We start from the raw sequence: 19,707 nt of genomic DNA on the forward strand, positions 1-19,707 counted from the left end.
ATCATCAATCATCCATACAATAATTCTTCCACATAACAATTGATAGCACAGCTGTCAGACTATGACGGATACCATCTTCAACTCGACTGCAGTAGGAAAATAGCAAAGGGAGGACAATACCAAAGCGGAAAACCAAAAATAGTCAATAAGAGGACGGGGCTTGATCAGAAGTATATTCCTCCTTAACTAGGAAATTTAGACGAAACTAGAGCAGTTGCGTGGTTAACACAAAATAATATATTGGAAAGAATACAGCGCATAGGCACCACCAGTCCACAATTTTCGTTATTGTTGTATCATCTCAAAATTCACCCAAACAAATAAAAACCGTGGGAAGTAAACAAAATGGTGAATATCCTGAATGCTGACATATATTCTATACCAAAAATGACTTTATTTCTGATATGTGATCAGACTATAGACAGTGAGGGATCCAATAAATGCATCTGTAGCAAATGATTATAAATTAATGATACAGCAATACAATCCCTGGTGAGTGATTAAAGGCCATCAGAAGTTCATTAAAATCTTCTCCTTGGAGACTCCATCAGATACTAGGGCAGAGGTAATCTCCTGAAAAAGATGCATCAAGAGTAACTGTTACAATAAACATCAAATTTTCGAATAACAAGTAAGAGAAAAAGTTGAATAAAAAAATCTATCAAGTCAAGTCAGCAGCCTTCATCAAACTCAAGTATGTTCCCGAGTTCTAAGCCAGAGAGATCTCGTAAACTCACTCCAAACTGGAGATATGAGAAGTAGAGACTTACTCCAAACTGGAGATATGAGAAGTAGAACCTTACTCCAAATTTAAGTAGTAGAAACTCACTCCAAACCAGAGGGATGAGAAGTAGAAACTTACTCCAAAAGTACAAAGAAGCAAATATAACAAGCAGGCATAATAAAGTTTGGTAGGTTCTCAGTGGAACCGTATGCAAAGAAATAAAACCCCACTTCAAGTTGAAACGTCATATTGCTAAAAAGAACTGACCACCAAACTACATTGCGAAAACATATAACTGCATGACCAATAGAGTTTTATACTGCAAGCAAGTAGCATCTTTGACTACTATAACACAACAATGCCGTTTAAAATACTCATGAAAAGAACTTAAAGCAAATCAAATTCCTTATTGGGGTGATGTGACCCAACGGTCTGAAGGTAAATGAGAACCTCAGCCAGGATGAATCTGGCAACTAGTGGCATTCCAGAAGAACAATTCAAGAAAAGTCAAGTCATAAGTAATCAAAGAGCAGATATTAAAACAGCAAATACAAACCTCGGCCATCTGTTTTTGACCACAGAGAACTGCACCAGTTGATTCCGGCTTATAATTCTTTTCAGCTCTGGAGAAAGCAGCCTACAAGAAATCAATTATTTCAAAAACTATTCAGTTAACCTGTAATTGCAGCAATAACGAAACTTAAAAAGTAGTATTCGTTGAAAGCATGGATGCAATATAATTACCTGTACATAGCCACTTTCACCGGTCCAATTATCATCCGGAAGAGATAATACAGGAACAATTTTAATGCCAGATGATTCCCAATCTTTGAATCTGTCCTATGAAGTTTAAAGATAAACATTAAACACACTCATGAATTAGTTCTTTTCTTGAAATTTAGAATTGGTTGTTTTACTATTCACACACAATCAAGCACATGTCTTTACATAATTAGGAAATCTTAAATACACGAACAGTTTTAAAGCCTGATGATTCCGAATCTTTGAATCTGTCCTATCAAGTTTAAAGATAAACATTAAACGCGCCACATGATTCCCAATCCTTGAATCTGTCATATGAAATTTAAAGATAAACACTAAACACGCTTAGGAATTAGCTCTTTCCTTAAAATAAGAAATTGGTTGTTTTACTTTTCACACACAATCAAGCACATGCCTTCACATAACAAGGAAATCCTAAATACAGGAGAAATTTTAATGCCGGATGATTTCTAATCTTTGAATCTGTCCTGTGAAGTTTATAAATAAACATTAAACACGCCAGGTGACCCTTAATCCATGAATCTGTCCTATGAAGTTTAAAGATAAACATTAAACATACTCAGGAATTAGCTCTTTTCTTAAAATAAGAAATTGGCTGTTTCCACAGACATACAAACACGATTTCCTATATTAAGGAAATCTTAACTACCTGATATGCCATCCTTTTAAGGTTTCTTGCACCATAGTAAAGCCTCACATCAGATCTCTTATCAGCACTAAACCCTGTCTCGATCAAAGACCGGATTGGGCTGCATGACATGAAGTATATGAGCATTAGTGATTAAAAGTAACAAAAAGGAAAGAGTATATAAACAAAAAAAATTCTAGATAATTCTTTTCAATTGAAAAGCATTATTTCATTTCGAGACAGCTCAACAATCAGTATTACTACCACCTAAGCATTTCTCTTGGGTTCATAGCGAAAAGCCAAATACTGAAAGCCTTAGCAGAGAAAAAATGAGATAGGGGTAAGTGTGGCTATGTGGTACAAAAAATTATGTCGGAAATTGAAGGTGGAAAGAGAAGGATAAAAGACTGAAAGTGTAAAAGAATTCTAATAAAAAATTTTGGGAAATGATAAAAGTAGGATGTAAGAATGATTATTCGTTTCTATATTGATGGGTTGTACACCAATTCAAATTGAATCAACCAAACAGAGCAGGAATGATAATTAAATTTTATTTGTAATAACATTTTATGTTCATATATCAGATTAATTGTTCAATATTGAGAATATATATTCAATAAACCCACTACATTCCAAAAAATTGTGCACAATTAGCAAAATTGTAAAACATAACTCTATGTCAACTGAAACAAATCCTTTGGCATCTATATGCTTTCCATGCATCAAAAGTAGTCGACCTCAACAACCTTAGACTATTGATACGAGCATGTGTTGGAGGAGATTTCTAACAACATTACCTATGTTACCTAGGCGGCTAGAACTCCTTATTTTTTAAAAATATGCAAAATTCTATTCATATTGCCGTGAACTTTATTGTAGGCCAAAAATGCAAATATTAATTAAATTGATCGGTCCTACACTTCATTTTATGCAAAAAAACTGCAAAATTTTCATTATATTGCCTAGTCCCGCACTCCAACAAATATCCATATCGAACACTTATAGTCTGAGTAGCATAAATATCCATATCGAACACTTTTAGCAAAGTCAGGGTAGCATAATACAATACTTGACACATCAAGCAAATATTTGAGCTCATTCCAAAGAATAACTAGGTCTAGGACCCTACATTTCAAAATGTTGGACGATTAAAATTTCGGCATTTAACAACAGCAATAAAATCAGTGTCTCACTGACCTAATTCCAGAGCCAGTGGCGAAAATAAAAACAGACTGATAATCCTCAGCCGGCGATATAGAATCAATCGAAAAGCCCTTCCCCATGACCGTAGTCAATTGAACAACATCACCACTACTAAGTCCACACAACAACTCAGCAGTAGAGCCAGCCACACTCTTAACCAAAAACTCAAACACGCCTTTCGACGCAGCAAGCGACGGCGGCGAAGCAATTGCGAGAAACGACGGCTTCTCCACTTCCGGCAACCTTAGCTGGAGGTACTGACCGGGAGTTTTGTACGAGGAGGCGATGTCCGGTGAGTCAGCCACGTCGATGGTGACGTGGAAGAGTGACTCGGCAGCGGGTTTGATGGAGACGAGTGGAGTGGGTGTCCAGATAGTGGTGTCTTGTTTGACGGAGGCGGAGATTGAGAGACGGCGGCGATTGTGGCGGTGGTTTAGGTGGAGGAGGAGAGAAGTGGGGACCATGGAGGAGGGGAAGGGTTTGGTGCGGAGAGGTGCATGGGAAGTAAGGTGGGGATGAGTTGCTAGTGACATGTTTGGGGGGAGTGGAAGAGAACGCAACGCCGGTAAGAAAGGAAGATGGGTTGTGAAATGAAATGGAGAATTTTATTTATTTAAATGCTGACTGTGTAAATAGAGCGAGTTGGATGTTTACACGTGGATAATAATGGATAAGTTGTTTAGTTTTTCAACACAAAGTGAAGGCGCCAACATTGATGTTCCCATTGTTCTAAAAAGCGGGAATCGGTGTTATTCAGTATAGCAATCCTTCAGTAATTAATCGGATTATCGGTAATTAACCGGATTGATTAATCAGATATATTTAATAAAATATAAAAATAATTAATTTATAAAACTAAATATATAAATTTAAGAAAAAAATACAGTGATTAATCGGATTATAAAATCGAATCAGCGGAGCATATTGAAATGATTAATCGGGTGATTTTCAGAATAAAGGTTGTGTCCTGCACAGAAAACCAGTTAAATTCGCTTAAAGTTTTGATCTCAAATTTATATCTTACTCTCTCCATCTATTTTTTTATATGTCGTTTGACTTTCTTGCACACAATTCTTAGTTCTTTTACCGCATAGATAAAATAATATTTTCTAAAATTTTATTTTTCTAAATTAAAGTTTTAGTTATATATTTTTATTCACAAAAGGAAAAAATTAAAAAATATTATTGTAACTATGCGGTCAAAGCACTTAGAAGTGTGTGCACAAAAATCAAACGTCATATAATAAAAAATAGAGGGAGTAGTAATTTATAATTTATAAAATTTAAAATTAACGGTGATTTTTCTGTGGTGTGTCCATGGATGAGTATAATTTTGGCTTGTTTTGATTGGGCAACATTTTTTAGTAATAATGGACGTCCTTCAGTTATAACAACTCCACCAATCAAAATATTCCAAATTTTATAAATTTTAGTACTTGGCCACACACTAAACAAACCCTAAAATTAAATTTCATATGTGTCTACGTTATACTAAAACAAAGTATAACTTACATCATCATATTGGTCAAAGAACTTACATCGTGTCACACTTTGATTAATTTTGGTGGTGTGGTGTCGTCTTCCACCAACAATCACTCCTCATTTAATTTACTTTCAACCTCTCTTTTTCATTTATTACCTCCACTAATTCTCTCTCTCACCCATTTCTCATTTCTCTCCTACCTGTTTTTCATTCTCTTTTTTCCTCATTTCTATATTCTTAAATTAATAATTTTTAATATTTTTATTTTTTTCAATAATTTTATCTTATTCAAAATTAATTTTATTTACACCAATATTTATTATAATATTTTAATATTTAATAAAAAAATTGATAACCAATATTTTTAGTTTGGGTAATATTATTTTTTGAGTTTCAGTGTTTATAATTTTATTCTACTCTCATTATTATGAATTAAAAATATTATATTAATATATATAATTCAAATTAAGCTATTTAAAAATAATTTTAAAAAAAATAATTATAATATAGTGTTTTATCTAGTGTTTTACACATTATTTTTTTAAATAATTTTTTTTAATCTGAATGAAAAATTGTTAAATCCCATATTAATAAAAAAATATTTTAAATTATTTCTAAAACCCAAAAATAGATTGGTAAATTCTAAAATGTAAAAAGTTATGTTAGTGACTCCATTGGAACCATTCAGGTTATATTCTTTGATCGCGAGATCCGAAGGTTGACATCAAAAAATGTCAACAAAATTTAAACAGTTAAGTATAATGTAAAACTTAAATGTATACAATTATATTATTGGTAAACACACATCACACATGGCCTTCTTCAATCTGATTTGTTTGTCAGGACGGTTCATCAAATGAGTACCCAGAGTTACTAAAGGAGTTGGAGGGAAAACAACTATCAGTGACCATTTGTTTAAACAAGAACAATTTATTGGACGGTCATTCAATATTTTTTGCCTCTGATGTTGTTGAATGTGGTGAAGCAGCAAATGCAGATTGTCCAGTTAAAACAAATGCAGAGAATATTCATGATCTTAGTTACATGGATGTAAGGATTTTTTTTCCTAATTCATTAATTTTTGGTATTTTTTAATGTTGGTACAATGCATGTTGATTTATCTGTGAATATTTAGGGGTCTGGCTCCACAAAATATGAATTAACAGAGAAAGAGGAAACTTTTTCGGCTAATTCTAATCCAACAAAGATGACACCAGATTCCGTCAAGTCCACAAATAAAAGATTTAGACCATCACCCAGTCATGTGGTCCTTGACGACGATGTCGTTTTTGATTTGAAAGGTCACTCCGAAAAAATTCACAAGGTAAATAAATTATCATATATTGTTCATTAAGTATATTTGGTATTCCAATCTGCTAATTCTGCTTTATCTTAATTTCAGCAAGGTTAAAAGGACACGAATGGGTAAGGAAGATCTCCTAGCATAAATAGTTCATCATTTTAAAATAGTAAAATTGGAGGATTTTCATTATAATTAATTTGTTTCGTTACATTTCATATATGGTAATGATTTGAGTTGGATTCCTTATTTATAATATTGATTCAAGTTTTGCTTGCTTTACTTTTTCTACCAATTTTTTTTATAATAAATTTAAATAAAATATTATTTAAATTTTCTACGCTCCATTCCTAAGATTCATTCCTAAATTACGTTTTTAAAATTATAGCAACTTAGTATCTTCATGATTGATAATGTCATAAATCATGCACATGATTTACTTAATATTAATATTAACTAAATCTTTTCATACAATTTCTGTCTTAGCTATAATTATAGCATAATACACATTAACTTAAATCTTGCACAAAATTTAAGCACGAAGATTTATTTTATTTCCAACCAATCACAAACAAAAAATTCAAATTTTAAGTTAATAATCACGCGCATGATTTATTCAATATTCAGATTTGATTGTATCTTTTCATTTATTTAATGTATTAGGTATAATTACTGACATATGTACGATAAACGTAAATCTTGCGATTATTTAATGTCGATATAGTTGTCAAATTTGACTATATATTTTTGTGTGAATTAATGTGTTAGCTATATTTTCTGACAACTTTATACGACTAAAGTAAATCTTACGTGTAATTAATACTGACAACTCACCATAATCAACTCACATTAGTTACAAAAATTTTAGTGTAATTTACAAATCTACAATTTCGGATTTCCTCATCAGTAACAAATCTCATAGTTTATAAATCAACAAATTATGTGTCAAAAATATAGCTAGCACATGTACACGACACTGATATATGGGACGATGGCTAAAACCCATCATATTAGAACAGTTAATTCAGATCATCTAGGCATGTTATCAGATTCAGCATTTCAAAATTAACTATCTTTTTCACTAAAAATGACTTATCTTAAGTTATATAAATTCAAATAATAAAACGTAGATTCTGAAATGAAATAGAGTTAAAAATGAATCATGTGATAAATGGGACAATGGTTAAATCATTCCACATTAGAGAAGTTAATTAAGATTATGTACAAAGGTTAGCGGATTCAGTATTTCAAGATTCTAAACACCTTTTGATAAAAAAGACTTCTCTCCAGTAATATAAATTCAACTTAACACTCTGTTTAAAGGCTTGGCTCTTTATACAACCAGCTATTCTAATGATATATAGAACATGACAGAGTAATATGAGTAGAGACATCAATTAGCAGCTATTGATGTAGCCTTATTCATCTGTCTAGCCTCTAGCTTGAGCCTTAGAAATCTATGCAAATCTCACATTATTTCGCTGTCAATATCATCAATATCAAGCTCAATTTCCCCATCTTCATGTGTTGTCATGTTAGAATTCCGCTTGGCCACTATCTGCAATGTCATCTCTCTCTTCATCTGCGGATTTTTCTTTGACTCCGGCACCAGACTTTTCTGCTTCGATAAGGGTTTTTAAGCAGCTTATTTACTAATTTTCATAGGCACTACCGCTTGTGGATCCTGCTTATTTGTATCCTGCTGAGAAGACACAACTTCCGATTGCAGAGGCTGTTGTTGACGAATTGCACGCAGATGCTCACTGTCAAATTTCTTACAATTCTGTTCAAAGAGTTCATCAAACAAATCGAGCAAATTAGTAGCCATAGTATGAATTTCCTCTTCTTTTCGATTGTACATTATTACATTATGAAAACCATATCGGTGCTTTTCATACGATCCATTCCAATAAGTGATAACCTATTGTCGAAAACATCTATATATCCAAAAGCATCTGTGCCTGGAGGACATTCAATGGCTGTTTCTAGGATCCTATGATGTACCCCATGGGAGTCAATTGAATGTCCATCTTTATGATCATGTCCACCTAGGAAAATATTCACACATTTGTACCAATGTATCACATCCATTACTTCATCATAGTTCCACAAAAGTGCTTCTTTGGATGATGATCCAGGATCCAGAGGCAAATGACAGCAAACTACCACCTTTTTGATTTAAATTAGTCGCATCATGCAAAACATGATCCAACCAGTCCAATTATTCTTTCCCAACTGCCCCATTAAACTTGGGGAATCTTCTCTCAAGATTCACCAATCCCTCTGGACTATTATTTTCAGAATTTGGGTTCTTCTCACTAAGAAACTTCAAGGCCTTTTCTGTGTTTGGATGATCATTAGGCCAGCCAATAGCACTGATATCGTACCCATCAAGTTTTATGAATCTGTATTCCGGAATTGGGGAAAAATCATAGTAAGCATGTCTGTCAAGAGCCGGGATTTTCAATAACGGGAGCAAGTCATGACGAGGGAGATTGTAAAGGCAATGATTGCCAATCATGTGGTATACATGACCATTGAAGTTATCAAATCCATTAATAACTTTCTTAACAGCACTTAAAGACTAATCTTTTGGGCAAAATCCATCAACTATATCTCCAAAATTAATCACAAACTTAAGCTTCTGGCAATTGTTCCAGTTTTGGACTGCCCTCTATAGCACAAGAATGCTAACTCTATAATAACGTGGAGTACCAAGAAAGGAGCGGCCATCAGGAATGTCAGCATACTGAACATCAGACGCTTTCGAAAAGTCAATCTAACATCTTTCGCAAAATCAAGCGGATTTTTATAATCACCTTTATCAAGCTTCATCCTGACAGTACCAAGATCCATCAGACGCTTATCAACTAGATGATAATGAATAAGCCTTAAACCACCTACATCCACCAGATTATTAAACACCCAACCATTCCTATGAGTCATCAGCTTATCCAATATCCCACCGCAGTTTTTCATCATTACTCCCTCAACTTTTCGAATCTCTATATGATCCAACCCCATAGTCTTCACTAAACGTTTACATTTAGTTTCTCTCTCAGAACTTATCACAACTGTACATTTTCTCCCTGTAATCTTAGACTTACTTTCTCTCTCAGGACTTATCGACATTGTATAATTTATAATGACATATAGAACATGACAGAGTAATATAAGTAGAGACATCAATTAGCCAAAATAAAAAAATCCTAAAAAAGTATGATAGAGCATAGTATAATTTTAAATATAATCTTTTGCTCGGTTGTAAAGAATTTAATGGATACTTCAACTGTCTTGAAGGTGACAACCTGAACATCTCTAATTTATGAGCACCAAGTATTAAAGTTCGTACTGAAAAAATTTGTAAGCTACCAAACTAAACAGTATTTCGAACTATTTCTAAATCAAAAGTTCCTCCATCTCTTCGCAGACTAAATAGAACAATGTCCTTTACTTTTAATTGGTTATCACGCACAAATCTATCCCATCCGGCACAGAACCTTCTCCTTTCACAGGTCACATTAATTCTGATATTCCATATTTGCCCGTTTCTTCTGATAAAGACCAGTTTACCAGATTGCCAATTCTTTACAATAACATCAAGGCTCTTGCCTATGTACTGCAAGACACGAGGTATCCCATTAGTAATTTACATTAAAATATTGACATTTTACTACTAAACGTATAAACCATAATGTACTGCTCGACTTACCACCCCGTGACAGTGTGATTCGCTCACATTAGACTTCAATAGGGAAGCACTAAATTTTCCGAGTATATCATCAGGTATATCCACGATGCCATCTTCGTCACTACCATCACTCAGCTCATTTATCTCAAATTCGTTATTCTCTATCTCATTATCAGTTGCCACATCGAAGTCAAGAGCAGTGTTATCATTTATGTGCACTATGTCAGCTGCATTCACTGATTCTGATGGGAATTTTAAGTTCATGTAGTCTTCGTTCTCTCCATCTATATTACCCCAATATGTGAGTCAATCTACGATTAAACTATGTACTTAATACTTCTTAGTCACAAAAAAATACCTGAATATTCTTCCTTCCACGTTTCTTTCATGAACCAGTGACCATGAATAATTTCAGAAAAGGGAGACTGACGTATGTAATCAACCTCCATCCCATCTCTTCGATAAATTCGCAGGTTGGCTTTATGATTTTCAGTTATCAAAAAGAACAATGTGTCATTTCTCCTAAGCTCATATTGCTGGATAATTTTTTTAATATTTCCTATGGCCTGAGTATCACTTTTGTAAGTTACTGGAAAGATTGAATCACCACAGCTTAAGGTCTTCACGTTGGAAAGCAGCCGATTATAAAATTTACGTACTAGCATTGGTGGAACCTATGACATTGGTGCACAGGTTGTATTATTAAAAAAGAGTTGAAGTGGACGATATAAAGAATCATTATAAATACATATAGGAAACTTACAATCTCTTCGTAAAGCCATGTATACAGGTGCAAAACAATGAAGAATGAAGCAGTCATGTCTTCCTATCCTGAAAGTAATAAACAAATTTACCAGATAATCAAAATAACTTAATTACTTATCTAATAGTACGCCTTTAATAACAATGACACCATTCTTAAAAATTAAGACATACCTATACTCATTTCATGCATTAGAATATCTTCGCTTTTGTAGAGGCACACATTCACCAAATTATCAAACGACGTAAATAGAGGGTTAAATATAATATCTTTTTTTTCCAATTTACTCTCTTCCACAAAATTATTCCATCCGTGTCCTAAATAGCAGTCATCACCGCAAAATTCAATCTTAATTTTCCAAGAACTTTCCAAAAAACTTAATTCAATGGTGTCCCCATTTTTCCAGTGTCTATAGAATTCTGACATTTTCTTTGGCAGCATCTGCTCTCATAAAAATATATATAATGAAAATATTTTAACAAATAAAATATAATTTTTATGTTTTATGATATATGTTTACCATTTTCTTTATCACCGGATGAATATCGGATTCTTCGATAGTCCATTCGTAATAAGGTAATTCCCTTCCGTACACGCTGGAAAAAAAACGCATCCGAGCCTTCTTATCTTCTAAAGAATCGAGTCCGAGAATAAATTCTGATCTTTTGATATTATCAGGGGCATTGACACATATTTTCCAACCACATTCTGGAAAGTCAACCTCGAATCCACATGAATTATAAATCATAATGTTAAACTCTCCACTCCCTTTATAATCCAGCAATAGAGTATACATATATTTAACTTGATGACACTTCATGAATTTTTCAAATCCAAATAATTTTCTACTACTTTTGTCGTAACTTCCTTCCCACGTGAAACCTTCTTGCCAAACTCTTTAGCAAATAGGTTTGGTACTCTCTGTAATTAAATAGTAACCAATAAATCAGTTTGATTGCATGGAAGGGCTGTTGTGAATTATACAAAAGTAATGTTTTAACTTACCAAGCTTCCAAACGAGTTAAACTCAGAAATTACAGAAAGAAAGCTACTTCTTATCATCTCATTTTCTACAAAAAGAGTTAAATATAAGTGTAGACAGATCATATATATCAAAAGCTCCATTCAACTTTTTAAGTAGTTCTGACAATGCTATATTTTACCTTTTTCTGTTATTGAACTTTCACCTCGCAACAACTGTTAAATTTAATAACATTAATAACATTGAAAAATACATCAAATTTTAAACACATAATAATACATGGAACAGGAAGTTACTCATAGCCTTTGAAATTTTACATACGTATTGTAAGATTCATCTACTTATAACAAACTTATATACTTATAGTTGTTGATTTATAATAAAAAAATGCACCTCCATTAAATTGAGTGTAATGCCACTAATAAGTTAATGCTTTGGTTGTAACACTAGTATGAATGTTCACCTGTTTCAATAATTAACTTTCTTAAGCCGCTAAATGGAGAATTGTAAATTGAAGATAACATGATTAAGGTACCATATGAGTCTTTATATATGCTCCCAATAGAATAAATCAATAATAAATTTGGAAAGGTAAATTGTAATTTTAGTAAGGACACAATAAAAATCAATATATCATTTTCTAAAAAATCTTTGTAATACTTATGTGATCTCAAATTAAGTATACATGACAGTGCACCGAGTCATTCATCAATCAACTCCTTCATCACAGTTATTTAATGATTACGTCCAATCTTAGAGATTTTATATTAATCATCTCCTTAATATGATTCCAAAAATTCTACTTTTATCATCAATTCACTCTAATTAATATTTATACTTTTATCATTAATTCAAATTCAAAAATATTTCCTTTTTGACTGTTAAACATTACTTACAAATTTAACATAATCATTTCCTTTTTGAACTTTTTGCCATTACGAACAAATCTCTCATTTACAAATTTAGTATTTTACAATTTCAGATTTTCTCATTACTAACAAATCTATAATTTATAAACCAACTATAATTATATACATGTATAAATAATTATGGCATAATATGCATTAGCTTAAATCATGCATGTTTAGAATAATTTGAGTTAGCTATGATTATGACATAATATACATTAGTTTAAATCATGCATGTTTGGAATAATGTGAGACATGATTTATTCAATCTCTGGATTTGACTTTATTTTTCATTTATTTAAAGTGTTAGATTTTCCTGTATCCTTGCGTATAATTAATGTTGACAACTAATTTATATTTGTAAATAAATAATTCTTCACCATAATCAACTCAAATTAATTTGATATTTGAGACATTTTTTATTTCTGACCACTTACACCTGATTTATGTAATCTTATGATATTTGACATTAAACAAATACAGCCAATCAGAAATAAATATTATCTTCAAAAATATATTAATTGCACAATCTACTCAACGTAATTTATGCATATAATCAATGTTGACCACTATATTTTTCCTATATAAAGAGCTTTACACATATTTTGAACTCACATTAAAAAATTCCCACGACTGCGGACTCATTTCCACCTTAATTTTGCACGATATAATCATTTATCACCATATTAATTATTAAATTTCATTTTGTATCTTCCAATTCTCTTTTGCTTAAGTCCTGTTTGTTTCTAATGTTTTATCTTTTTACTCTTCAACCATGAATGTATTTGTCACTTAACTCTAATCCTTCATGACACATTAGTACTGAAGCTGCTTTAGGTATTAACTTCTCTATTTAGATTACATTTTTTATATATACTAAACGTAATGTGTATTCAAATTCATCCCAATGACCTAATTTATGTTCGTGTTTATTAATTTGTTAGGTTTGTTGTTATATATATATATATATATATATATATATATGTAGCTGCATCTTTATAATGCATATTGTGCTTTCAAGCTGTTTGATGAATAACCCATTTACATACTTATAGATTATGCCAAAAAATTTGCTTATTTAGGATATTACAAATTCAGTTAAGCATTCTAAGGACATTTTAATATCAGGCATCTTGCACTTATGGATACCTCCAATTCTCAACAAGGCAATGCATCCACGGAGAAAAACGAAAAAGAGGTATGATCATGTTTTTGCACTTTTTAAATTCAGAATTTGACATTTTTTTATTGTGTTGGATCATAGGAAGACCAAAAAAATTTGATGTAACTGGATCTTCAAACACTTCAGTGGATGGAACAATTTCAGGTTTTGAAACTTTTTTGTCTTCTCATCTTTGTCTATTGGATGCACACGTAAATGCACACATCGACAAGTACCATTACTTTATGCTAAGATGCCTACTATATTTTCCATTACTTTTAGGACAATGTGCTCCACAGCCATTTGTAAACACATTATTACCGGTTTACAATTGTTTAAAACCAACACCATACAATCATCATTTCACAATTCCAGTGACTCTAAATAATATGGCTTCTATTCCTAACAAGGGTAAGTATACAAAATGTTTTTACAAACCAATGTTCTCTTAATTATTTATACTAATTATTTATAAAATATTTAGCAGAAAGAACTCCGTTGACGCTCGCAAGTACTAATATTAGTGTTCAGCGACCAAGACTGCAAAAAGGTAATATTTAAGAGATGTCACTTTCTCAGGATGTGAGATGTTTGATTAGTATAACATTCATACTCATAATTTAACAAATATTCATTATATTACTACTGTGAGCTGAAAGTGAATTATTTATAAACTTTAATCTCAATATATTGGGTTTCTTTTACAACTTATTAGGACAATTTAGCCCACATCTATCTGCAGAAACATGCTTAAACGTTCATAACAGTGTATCACCGACATTATACAACCATCATTATAGAATGACGCAAACTTCCTATAATTTTTCATCCTGCCCTGTCAGAGGTACTTCTATGCCCCAGTGATGTGATATTTAATCTCTATTTGTTATTTATACAAATCATTTTGTGGTGTTAGCAGAAAGAAGTCCGCTGATCAACATCACTAGAAATATTATTGGTGACCAACCAAAAACTCAACGAGGTAATATTCTAGGAGTTCTCTTAAAGAAAGAATTGTTAAATCTGTTTTTTATTTTTTATATTCATTATTAATTATATATTTTTGGCGTATCTATGTAATGTCGTCAAACTCTATCAAAATCTTAAAATACATCAGGCCGTCCTAGAAAGGTGTCTGCCAGCACAACACTTGACAAAGAGAATCATTTCCCAGGTATCACAAAACTATTTTCTTTATTTTGAAATAGATTGATAAGTAAAATATTAATACTTGGACTAAATAGAAAAATTGACAATAAAAAACAAATTAACAACTTTTCATCGCATTTCAGGAAATAATACTAGAGAAACTTCTGTACTAACGTCACCTCCTCAAAAGAGACCAGTTGGTAGGATTAATATGGATTTTTTTGCAAAATTATTAATGATTTAATATAGGTTTTTATTATAATACAATCTAATGAATAATGATGCAGGATGTCCTCGAAAGATTACGGAGAATCCAGTTTTTACATGTATTTACTTTTCTGGTAGTTTTGTGTATGGTAGTTTTTATATAAAATTTGTGTTCTCTTTCTTTTCACATTTACTTTCCACAGCCCCTCTACGTCCTTTGTTACCGATATTACCAAGTGCAATGACATCTTACAAGCCTAATAGTACAATACAAACACCATCCACATCTGAAATGGCATTTGGTGTGTATGAAATTTTTTATATATTTACTCAAATCTGTGAAAAATATGTTTGTTTATTTCTTTATACTTTTTATCGGATACATAATGAAAATATATTTCTTTATTTAATAGACCATGGTCAATTCAGTACTTTAGAAAGAGGACACTCTGGAAATGAATGTTCTTCAACAAGACGTCCAATTCTAGATTTGCCGATTGGGTCAGGTATTGGTTGTACATCCAATATCAATTTGCTATTTATAATCAAACGTAATGTACTCATCAACATGAATAACTTTTACAGGAAATTCGGAAGCTCAGAATACCAACAATGAAAATACTGCATCGTTCAGTCGTTCTAAAAATCCTGTTGTGAATTTGTTGTCATCTTTTGATTACGTGAGTGAGTTAGCATCATGCAATGATGTGCAAGATATTGAATCAACTGTCTATAAATTTTTCCTTTACATTTACATGTTTGGACTAATTTGAAAATATTTTATATATTGATTACTGTACAATGACAACTATATATTAGTACTCTATAGACTATTACTTTACCATGCATAGCCGACATATCTAATTCAATTTTAAAAATATATGAAGATGATTTTATCGGTATTGACAATGACGATGTCTCCGAAGATGAAATGGATGATGATTCTGAGATGACAACTGCAAGAGGAGGTATTTTTATAATTACTACCAGCTAAGCACATGCATATTCTTTTAAGTCGTTATATAACCAATCTTATATATATTTCTAACAAGTGTCTATTATTTTACTATCATTAGATGTTCCAACTGAATATTTGAAATTAGGCCCACCACAGTATAAGTGCAAATCCTGTCATTCTATAATGTGGATAGAATAGAGGAATAATAAATCAGCATCAGCTAAGTCTGAACCTACATTCTCAATTTGTTGTGTTGCTGGACAAATTGAGCTACCTAAGGCAAAGAAACCTCCTGCATACCTTGCTCAACTACTATTTGGAGGTCCTGAACAAAAGCATTTCCATGACCGTATCAAAGTCTATAATTGCATGTTTGCTTACTCATCATTGGGGGGCAAAGTGGACAAGTTTGTAAATGTGCATGGCGGTGGACCATTTTGTTATCGACAAGGTGGACAGAATCATCATAGCATGGGGACTTTAAAACCGGTTGAAGGTGGCAATCCACGATTCTGTCAATTGTACTTCCATGACACCGAGAATGAAGTTAATAACAGGATAAATGCAATTCAATCAAACAATGACAAAGATAGTGCCAGACCTGGAATTGTACAAAATCTCATTAGAATGTTTGATGATGTGAGTCATTTAGCAAAAAAAATTTGGCAGGCAAGAGACCATTTTCAAGAGGAGGAACAACCAGAACTTATGATTGTTCTCAAAGAATCCAGGTCTGTATCTGGGCGAATAAATCATATTTCACCCACTCCAGATGTTGCAGCATTGATTGTAGGCGATGAAGATCCAAACTGTGATGAACGAGATGTTATTCTCCATCTTAAGCAGGGTGGATTTGTGAGAATAAGTTTCATACATCCTCTTTTTATGGCACTCCAATATCCAATTTTGTTTCCATTTGATGAGAATGGCTTCCATAAAGGAATCAAGTACAGACGCACACCTGAAAATACTAATAAAAAAAGAGAGTGTGTGACGTTAAAGGACTACTATTCTTACCAATATCATATCAGACCAACTGAAGGTTAATTTTCTATATGTTAGCTATATATGTCGAAATATATTCATGCCAATATGTTTCAGAAATCAAATAGATAATTGAACTTCAATTTTGTAACATCCCAATTTATTGAAATATTTCTTTAATTTAATTATTTTGATTAATACATCTCACTTTTATGTAGGAATGACCTTACGATACGGTAGGCGTCTGTACCAGCAATATAGTGTTGATGCCTTCTCCATTATCGAGCAATCACGTTTGTTTTGGTATAAAACTCATCAGAGTACTGTCAGGGCTGATATGTACCAAAATATACGTGACCATGTAAGGAGAGGAGACGAAGATCCAAATGCTATAGGCAAGTCTTATATTCTACCGGCATCGTTTACGGGTTCGAGACGATACATGAATCAAAACTTTCTTGATTATCTTGCCATATGCCGTGCTATCGGACATCCAAACATATTTTTAACTATGACAGCTAATCCTAAATGGCCAGAGATTCAAAAAAAAACCTTGACTATACTATGTATTTACTTTCCTATAATATGTACATTGTATTTTATTACGTAAGTATTTTTCTCTCTTTACACATGATTATATATAATTTGCTTAGATTGCATGTTGTTGTAATTAAAATAGATGCATTTCATCTAATCTCAAATCAATTAAAACACTTTTCATTACATACTATATTCAGCGGTTCTCCAATACTTTACTTAAGTTGTGAGACGATTTTTTTTTGTATTTTAGCATTACATGTGATAGAATTCCAAAAGCGCAGATTGCCTCATGCACATATGGTGATTTGATTGCATCCTGATAGCAAACCTAAGACCCTTCGACAAGTTGATCGAATGGTTTCTGCCGAGATTCCTGACAAACAACAAGATCCTCATGGATACGACGCTGTTAAGCAATTTATGATACATGGACCATGTGGTGAATCACACAAGTTATCTCCGTGTATGGATTCAGATCGCAAAAATTGCACACGTCACTTTCCAAAAAGGTATACAGTATTAACAATTTTATATTTCATACATGTTCTCCAAAAAAATTATCTTACTTCATATCTGACTTAAACATGTTCTAGGTACTGTACAGAAACATCATTTGACGACAGTGGATTTCCCGTGTATCGGAGACGCAAAACGAATCATACTATTCAGAAAAATGAAGTGGAGTTGGATAATCGATGGGTTGTCCCCTATAATAGAGACCTGTTAGTCATGTTTCAGTGTCATATCAATATTGAAATATGCAACCATGCACGAAGCTTAAAATATCTTTTTAAATATTGCATGAAAGGACATGATAGAGCTACTATGCTACTGGTTAAAGCAAAAAAAACACAACTACATATGTAGATCAATCCAGTTCTGAGCCTGTTAAAGCTGCCCCAATTGATGAAATTAGCCAATATTTAGATGGGCGTTATGTTTGTGCGGCGGAAGCAGTTTGGCGTACTTATGGATTTAGTATCCACCACAGGACTCCATCTATGGAACGCCTCCCAGTTCACTTAGAGGATATGCAGACAATAACCTTCAAAGGTAATGAGTCTTTGGCAAATGTTGAAAATCGTGCATTATTTCACAAAATCAAGTTGCAAGCATGGTTTGAAGCTAATAAAAAATATCCTTGGGGAAGAAACTTATCATATCAAGAGTTTCCTGCTAAATTTGTGTGGGATGGTAGGAGTTGTCAATGGACACCTAGAAAACAGGGCTTGGTCGTTGGTAGGTTACATTCTACATATGCCTCATCTGGGGATTTATTCTACTTGAGAATGATTCTTACCAGATTTAAAGGAGCAACATCTTTTGCTGACCTTCGAACAGTCAATGGCCAAGTTTATTCTACATTTAAAGATGCTTGCAATGCATTAGGACTCTTGGAAAATGATAACGAGTGGCACAAAGCAATCACTGAGAATTCTCATCATGCTACAGCGTCACAACCGCGTCAACTTTTTGTACACATTTTGGTAAACTGTCAGGTTAGTACTCCGTCCAAGTTATGGTATGATTATATTAAAAGTTTTACTCATATTTATGAAAATATGTTCAATTCCAGGTTAATAATCCATCAAAGCTATGGTACGATCACATTGAAAATTTTACAGATGACATAACTTGGATGTGACGATGTGTTTTGAAAAATAATGACTTGGTACTATCAGAAGAAGAGATACAAAATTGGGCTTTAGCAGGTTATCACTAACATTATTCTATGCACTAAATATCAATATCGTGATTTGTCAAACATTTATATATTATTGCATGAAAGTTCAGTCAATGGTGAATTCAACAGGTTCTAATTGTCATCACCCTCCGCTAAAATGTCTTACATCCATGTATATTAATTAAAATAACAAATCATTAATTTTGGATAAAACTAGACTTAGCTATCTTTCAAATGATATAGGGAACTACTGCAATTATCCTTCTACATAGTAGCATTTTATTATCAAAAGTTTGGTCATTAGAAACAAGTATACCTTCATTTATGCAGCATGCCAAATATGACATAACATAGATAAATGCAACTCAAAGAAGATAATAAGTATCTATCCGTTAAAGTTAATTGCAATACCTGATGCTCAGAAGTTCCTTCTACCTTTGTAATAATATATGGAACAAGTGTTATATCATTCTACATTCGAAAAATGACTTATCTCCACTTACAAAAATTCAATGAACCAAATGTTAATTTTATTAAAAACTACTTAATTATCTTTGT

The 19,707-nt window shown here is 32.5% G+C and overlaps 2 protein-coding genes and 1 pseudogene across 2 annotated transcripts; 1 reads left to right on the top strand and 2 right to left on the bottom strand.

The window, feature by feature from the left end:
* Window positions 1–222: 222 nt before the first annotated feature.
* LOC141724906 (fruit protein pKIWI502) lies at window positions 223–3,926 on the bottom strand. Its single transcript, XM_074527203.1, has 5 exons — window positions 3,333–3,926; window positions 2,157–2,256; window positions 1,469–1,564; window positions 1,281–1,361; window positions 223–573 (listed from the first exon to the last, which is right to left on the bottom strand). Exons 1-5 carry the CDS (start codon window positions 3,869–3,871, stop codon window positions 511–513), a joined length of 879 nt encoding a protein of 292 aa, XP_074383304.1. The 5' UTR covers window positions 3,872–3,926; the 3' UTR covers window positions 223–510.
* A 4,058-nt stretch (window positions 3,927–7,984) lies between these two features.
* Window positions 7,985–9,253, bottom strand: LOC141660765 (manganese-dependent ADP-ribose/CDP-alcohol diphosphatase-like; annotated as a pseudogene).
* Window positions 9,254–14,428: 5,175 nt separating this feature from the next.
* Window positions 14,429–19,110, top strand: LOC141660766 (uncharacterized). The gene is made up of 14 exons (XM_074467754.1): window positions 14,429–14,471; window positions 14,745–14,801; window positions 14,920–14,976; window positions 15,064–15,102; window positions 15,187–15,285; window positions 15,397–15,489; window positions 15,569–15,663; window positions 15,813–15,951; window positions 16,156–16,983; window positions 17,144–17,228; window positions 17,789–17,974; window positions 18,059–18,187; window positions 18,343–18,964; window positions 19,042–19,110. The coding sequence occupies exons 1-14, from the start codon at window positions 14,429–14,431 to the stop codon at window positions 19,108–19,110; spliced, it is 2,541 nt and encodes an 846-aa protein (XP_074323855.1).
* The last annotated feature ends 597 nt before the right edge of the window (window positions 19,111–19,707 follow it).

Source organism: Apium graveolens, chromosome 5 (genome assembly GCF_009905375.1).
Source record: "Apium graveolens cultivar Ventura chromosome 5, ASM990537v1, whole genome shotgun sequence".
Classification (NCBI taxonomy): domain Eukaryota; kingdom Viridiplantae; phylum Streptophyta; class Magnoliopsida; order Apiales; family Apiaceae; genus Apium; species Apium graveolens.

Excerpts from the sequence above, each read along its gene's own strand:
- LOC141724906 (XM_074527203.1), bottom strand. The coding sequence starts at position 3,871 with ATGTCACTAGCAACTCATCCCCACCTTACTTCCCATGCACCTCTCCGC. Across the intron at positions 1,565-2,156 it reads TTAAAAGGATGGCATATCAG|GACAGATTCAAAGATTGGGA; the intron begins GTAGTTAAGATT and ends TAAACTTCATAG. Across the intron at positions 574-1,280 it reads GTCAAAAACAGATGGCCGAG|GAGATTACCTCTGCCCTAGT; the intron begins GTTTGTATTTGC and ends CATCTTTTTCAG.
- LOC141660766 (XM_074467754.1), top strand. The coding sequence starts at position 14,429 with ATGACGCAAACTTCCTATAATTTTTCATCCTGCCCTGTCAGAG. Across the intron at positions 14,472-14,744 it reads TTCATCCTGCCCTGTCAGAG|GCCGTCCTAGAAAGGTGTCT; the intron begins GTACTTCTATGC and ends AAAATACATCAG. Across the intron at positions 17,975-18,058 it reads ACACGTCACTTTCCAAAAAG|GTACTGTACAGAAACATCAT; the intron begins GTATACAGTATT and ends AACATGTTCTAG.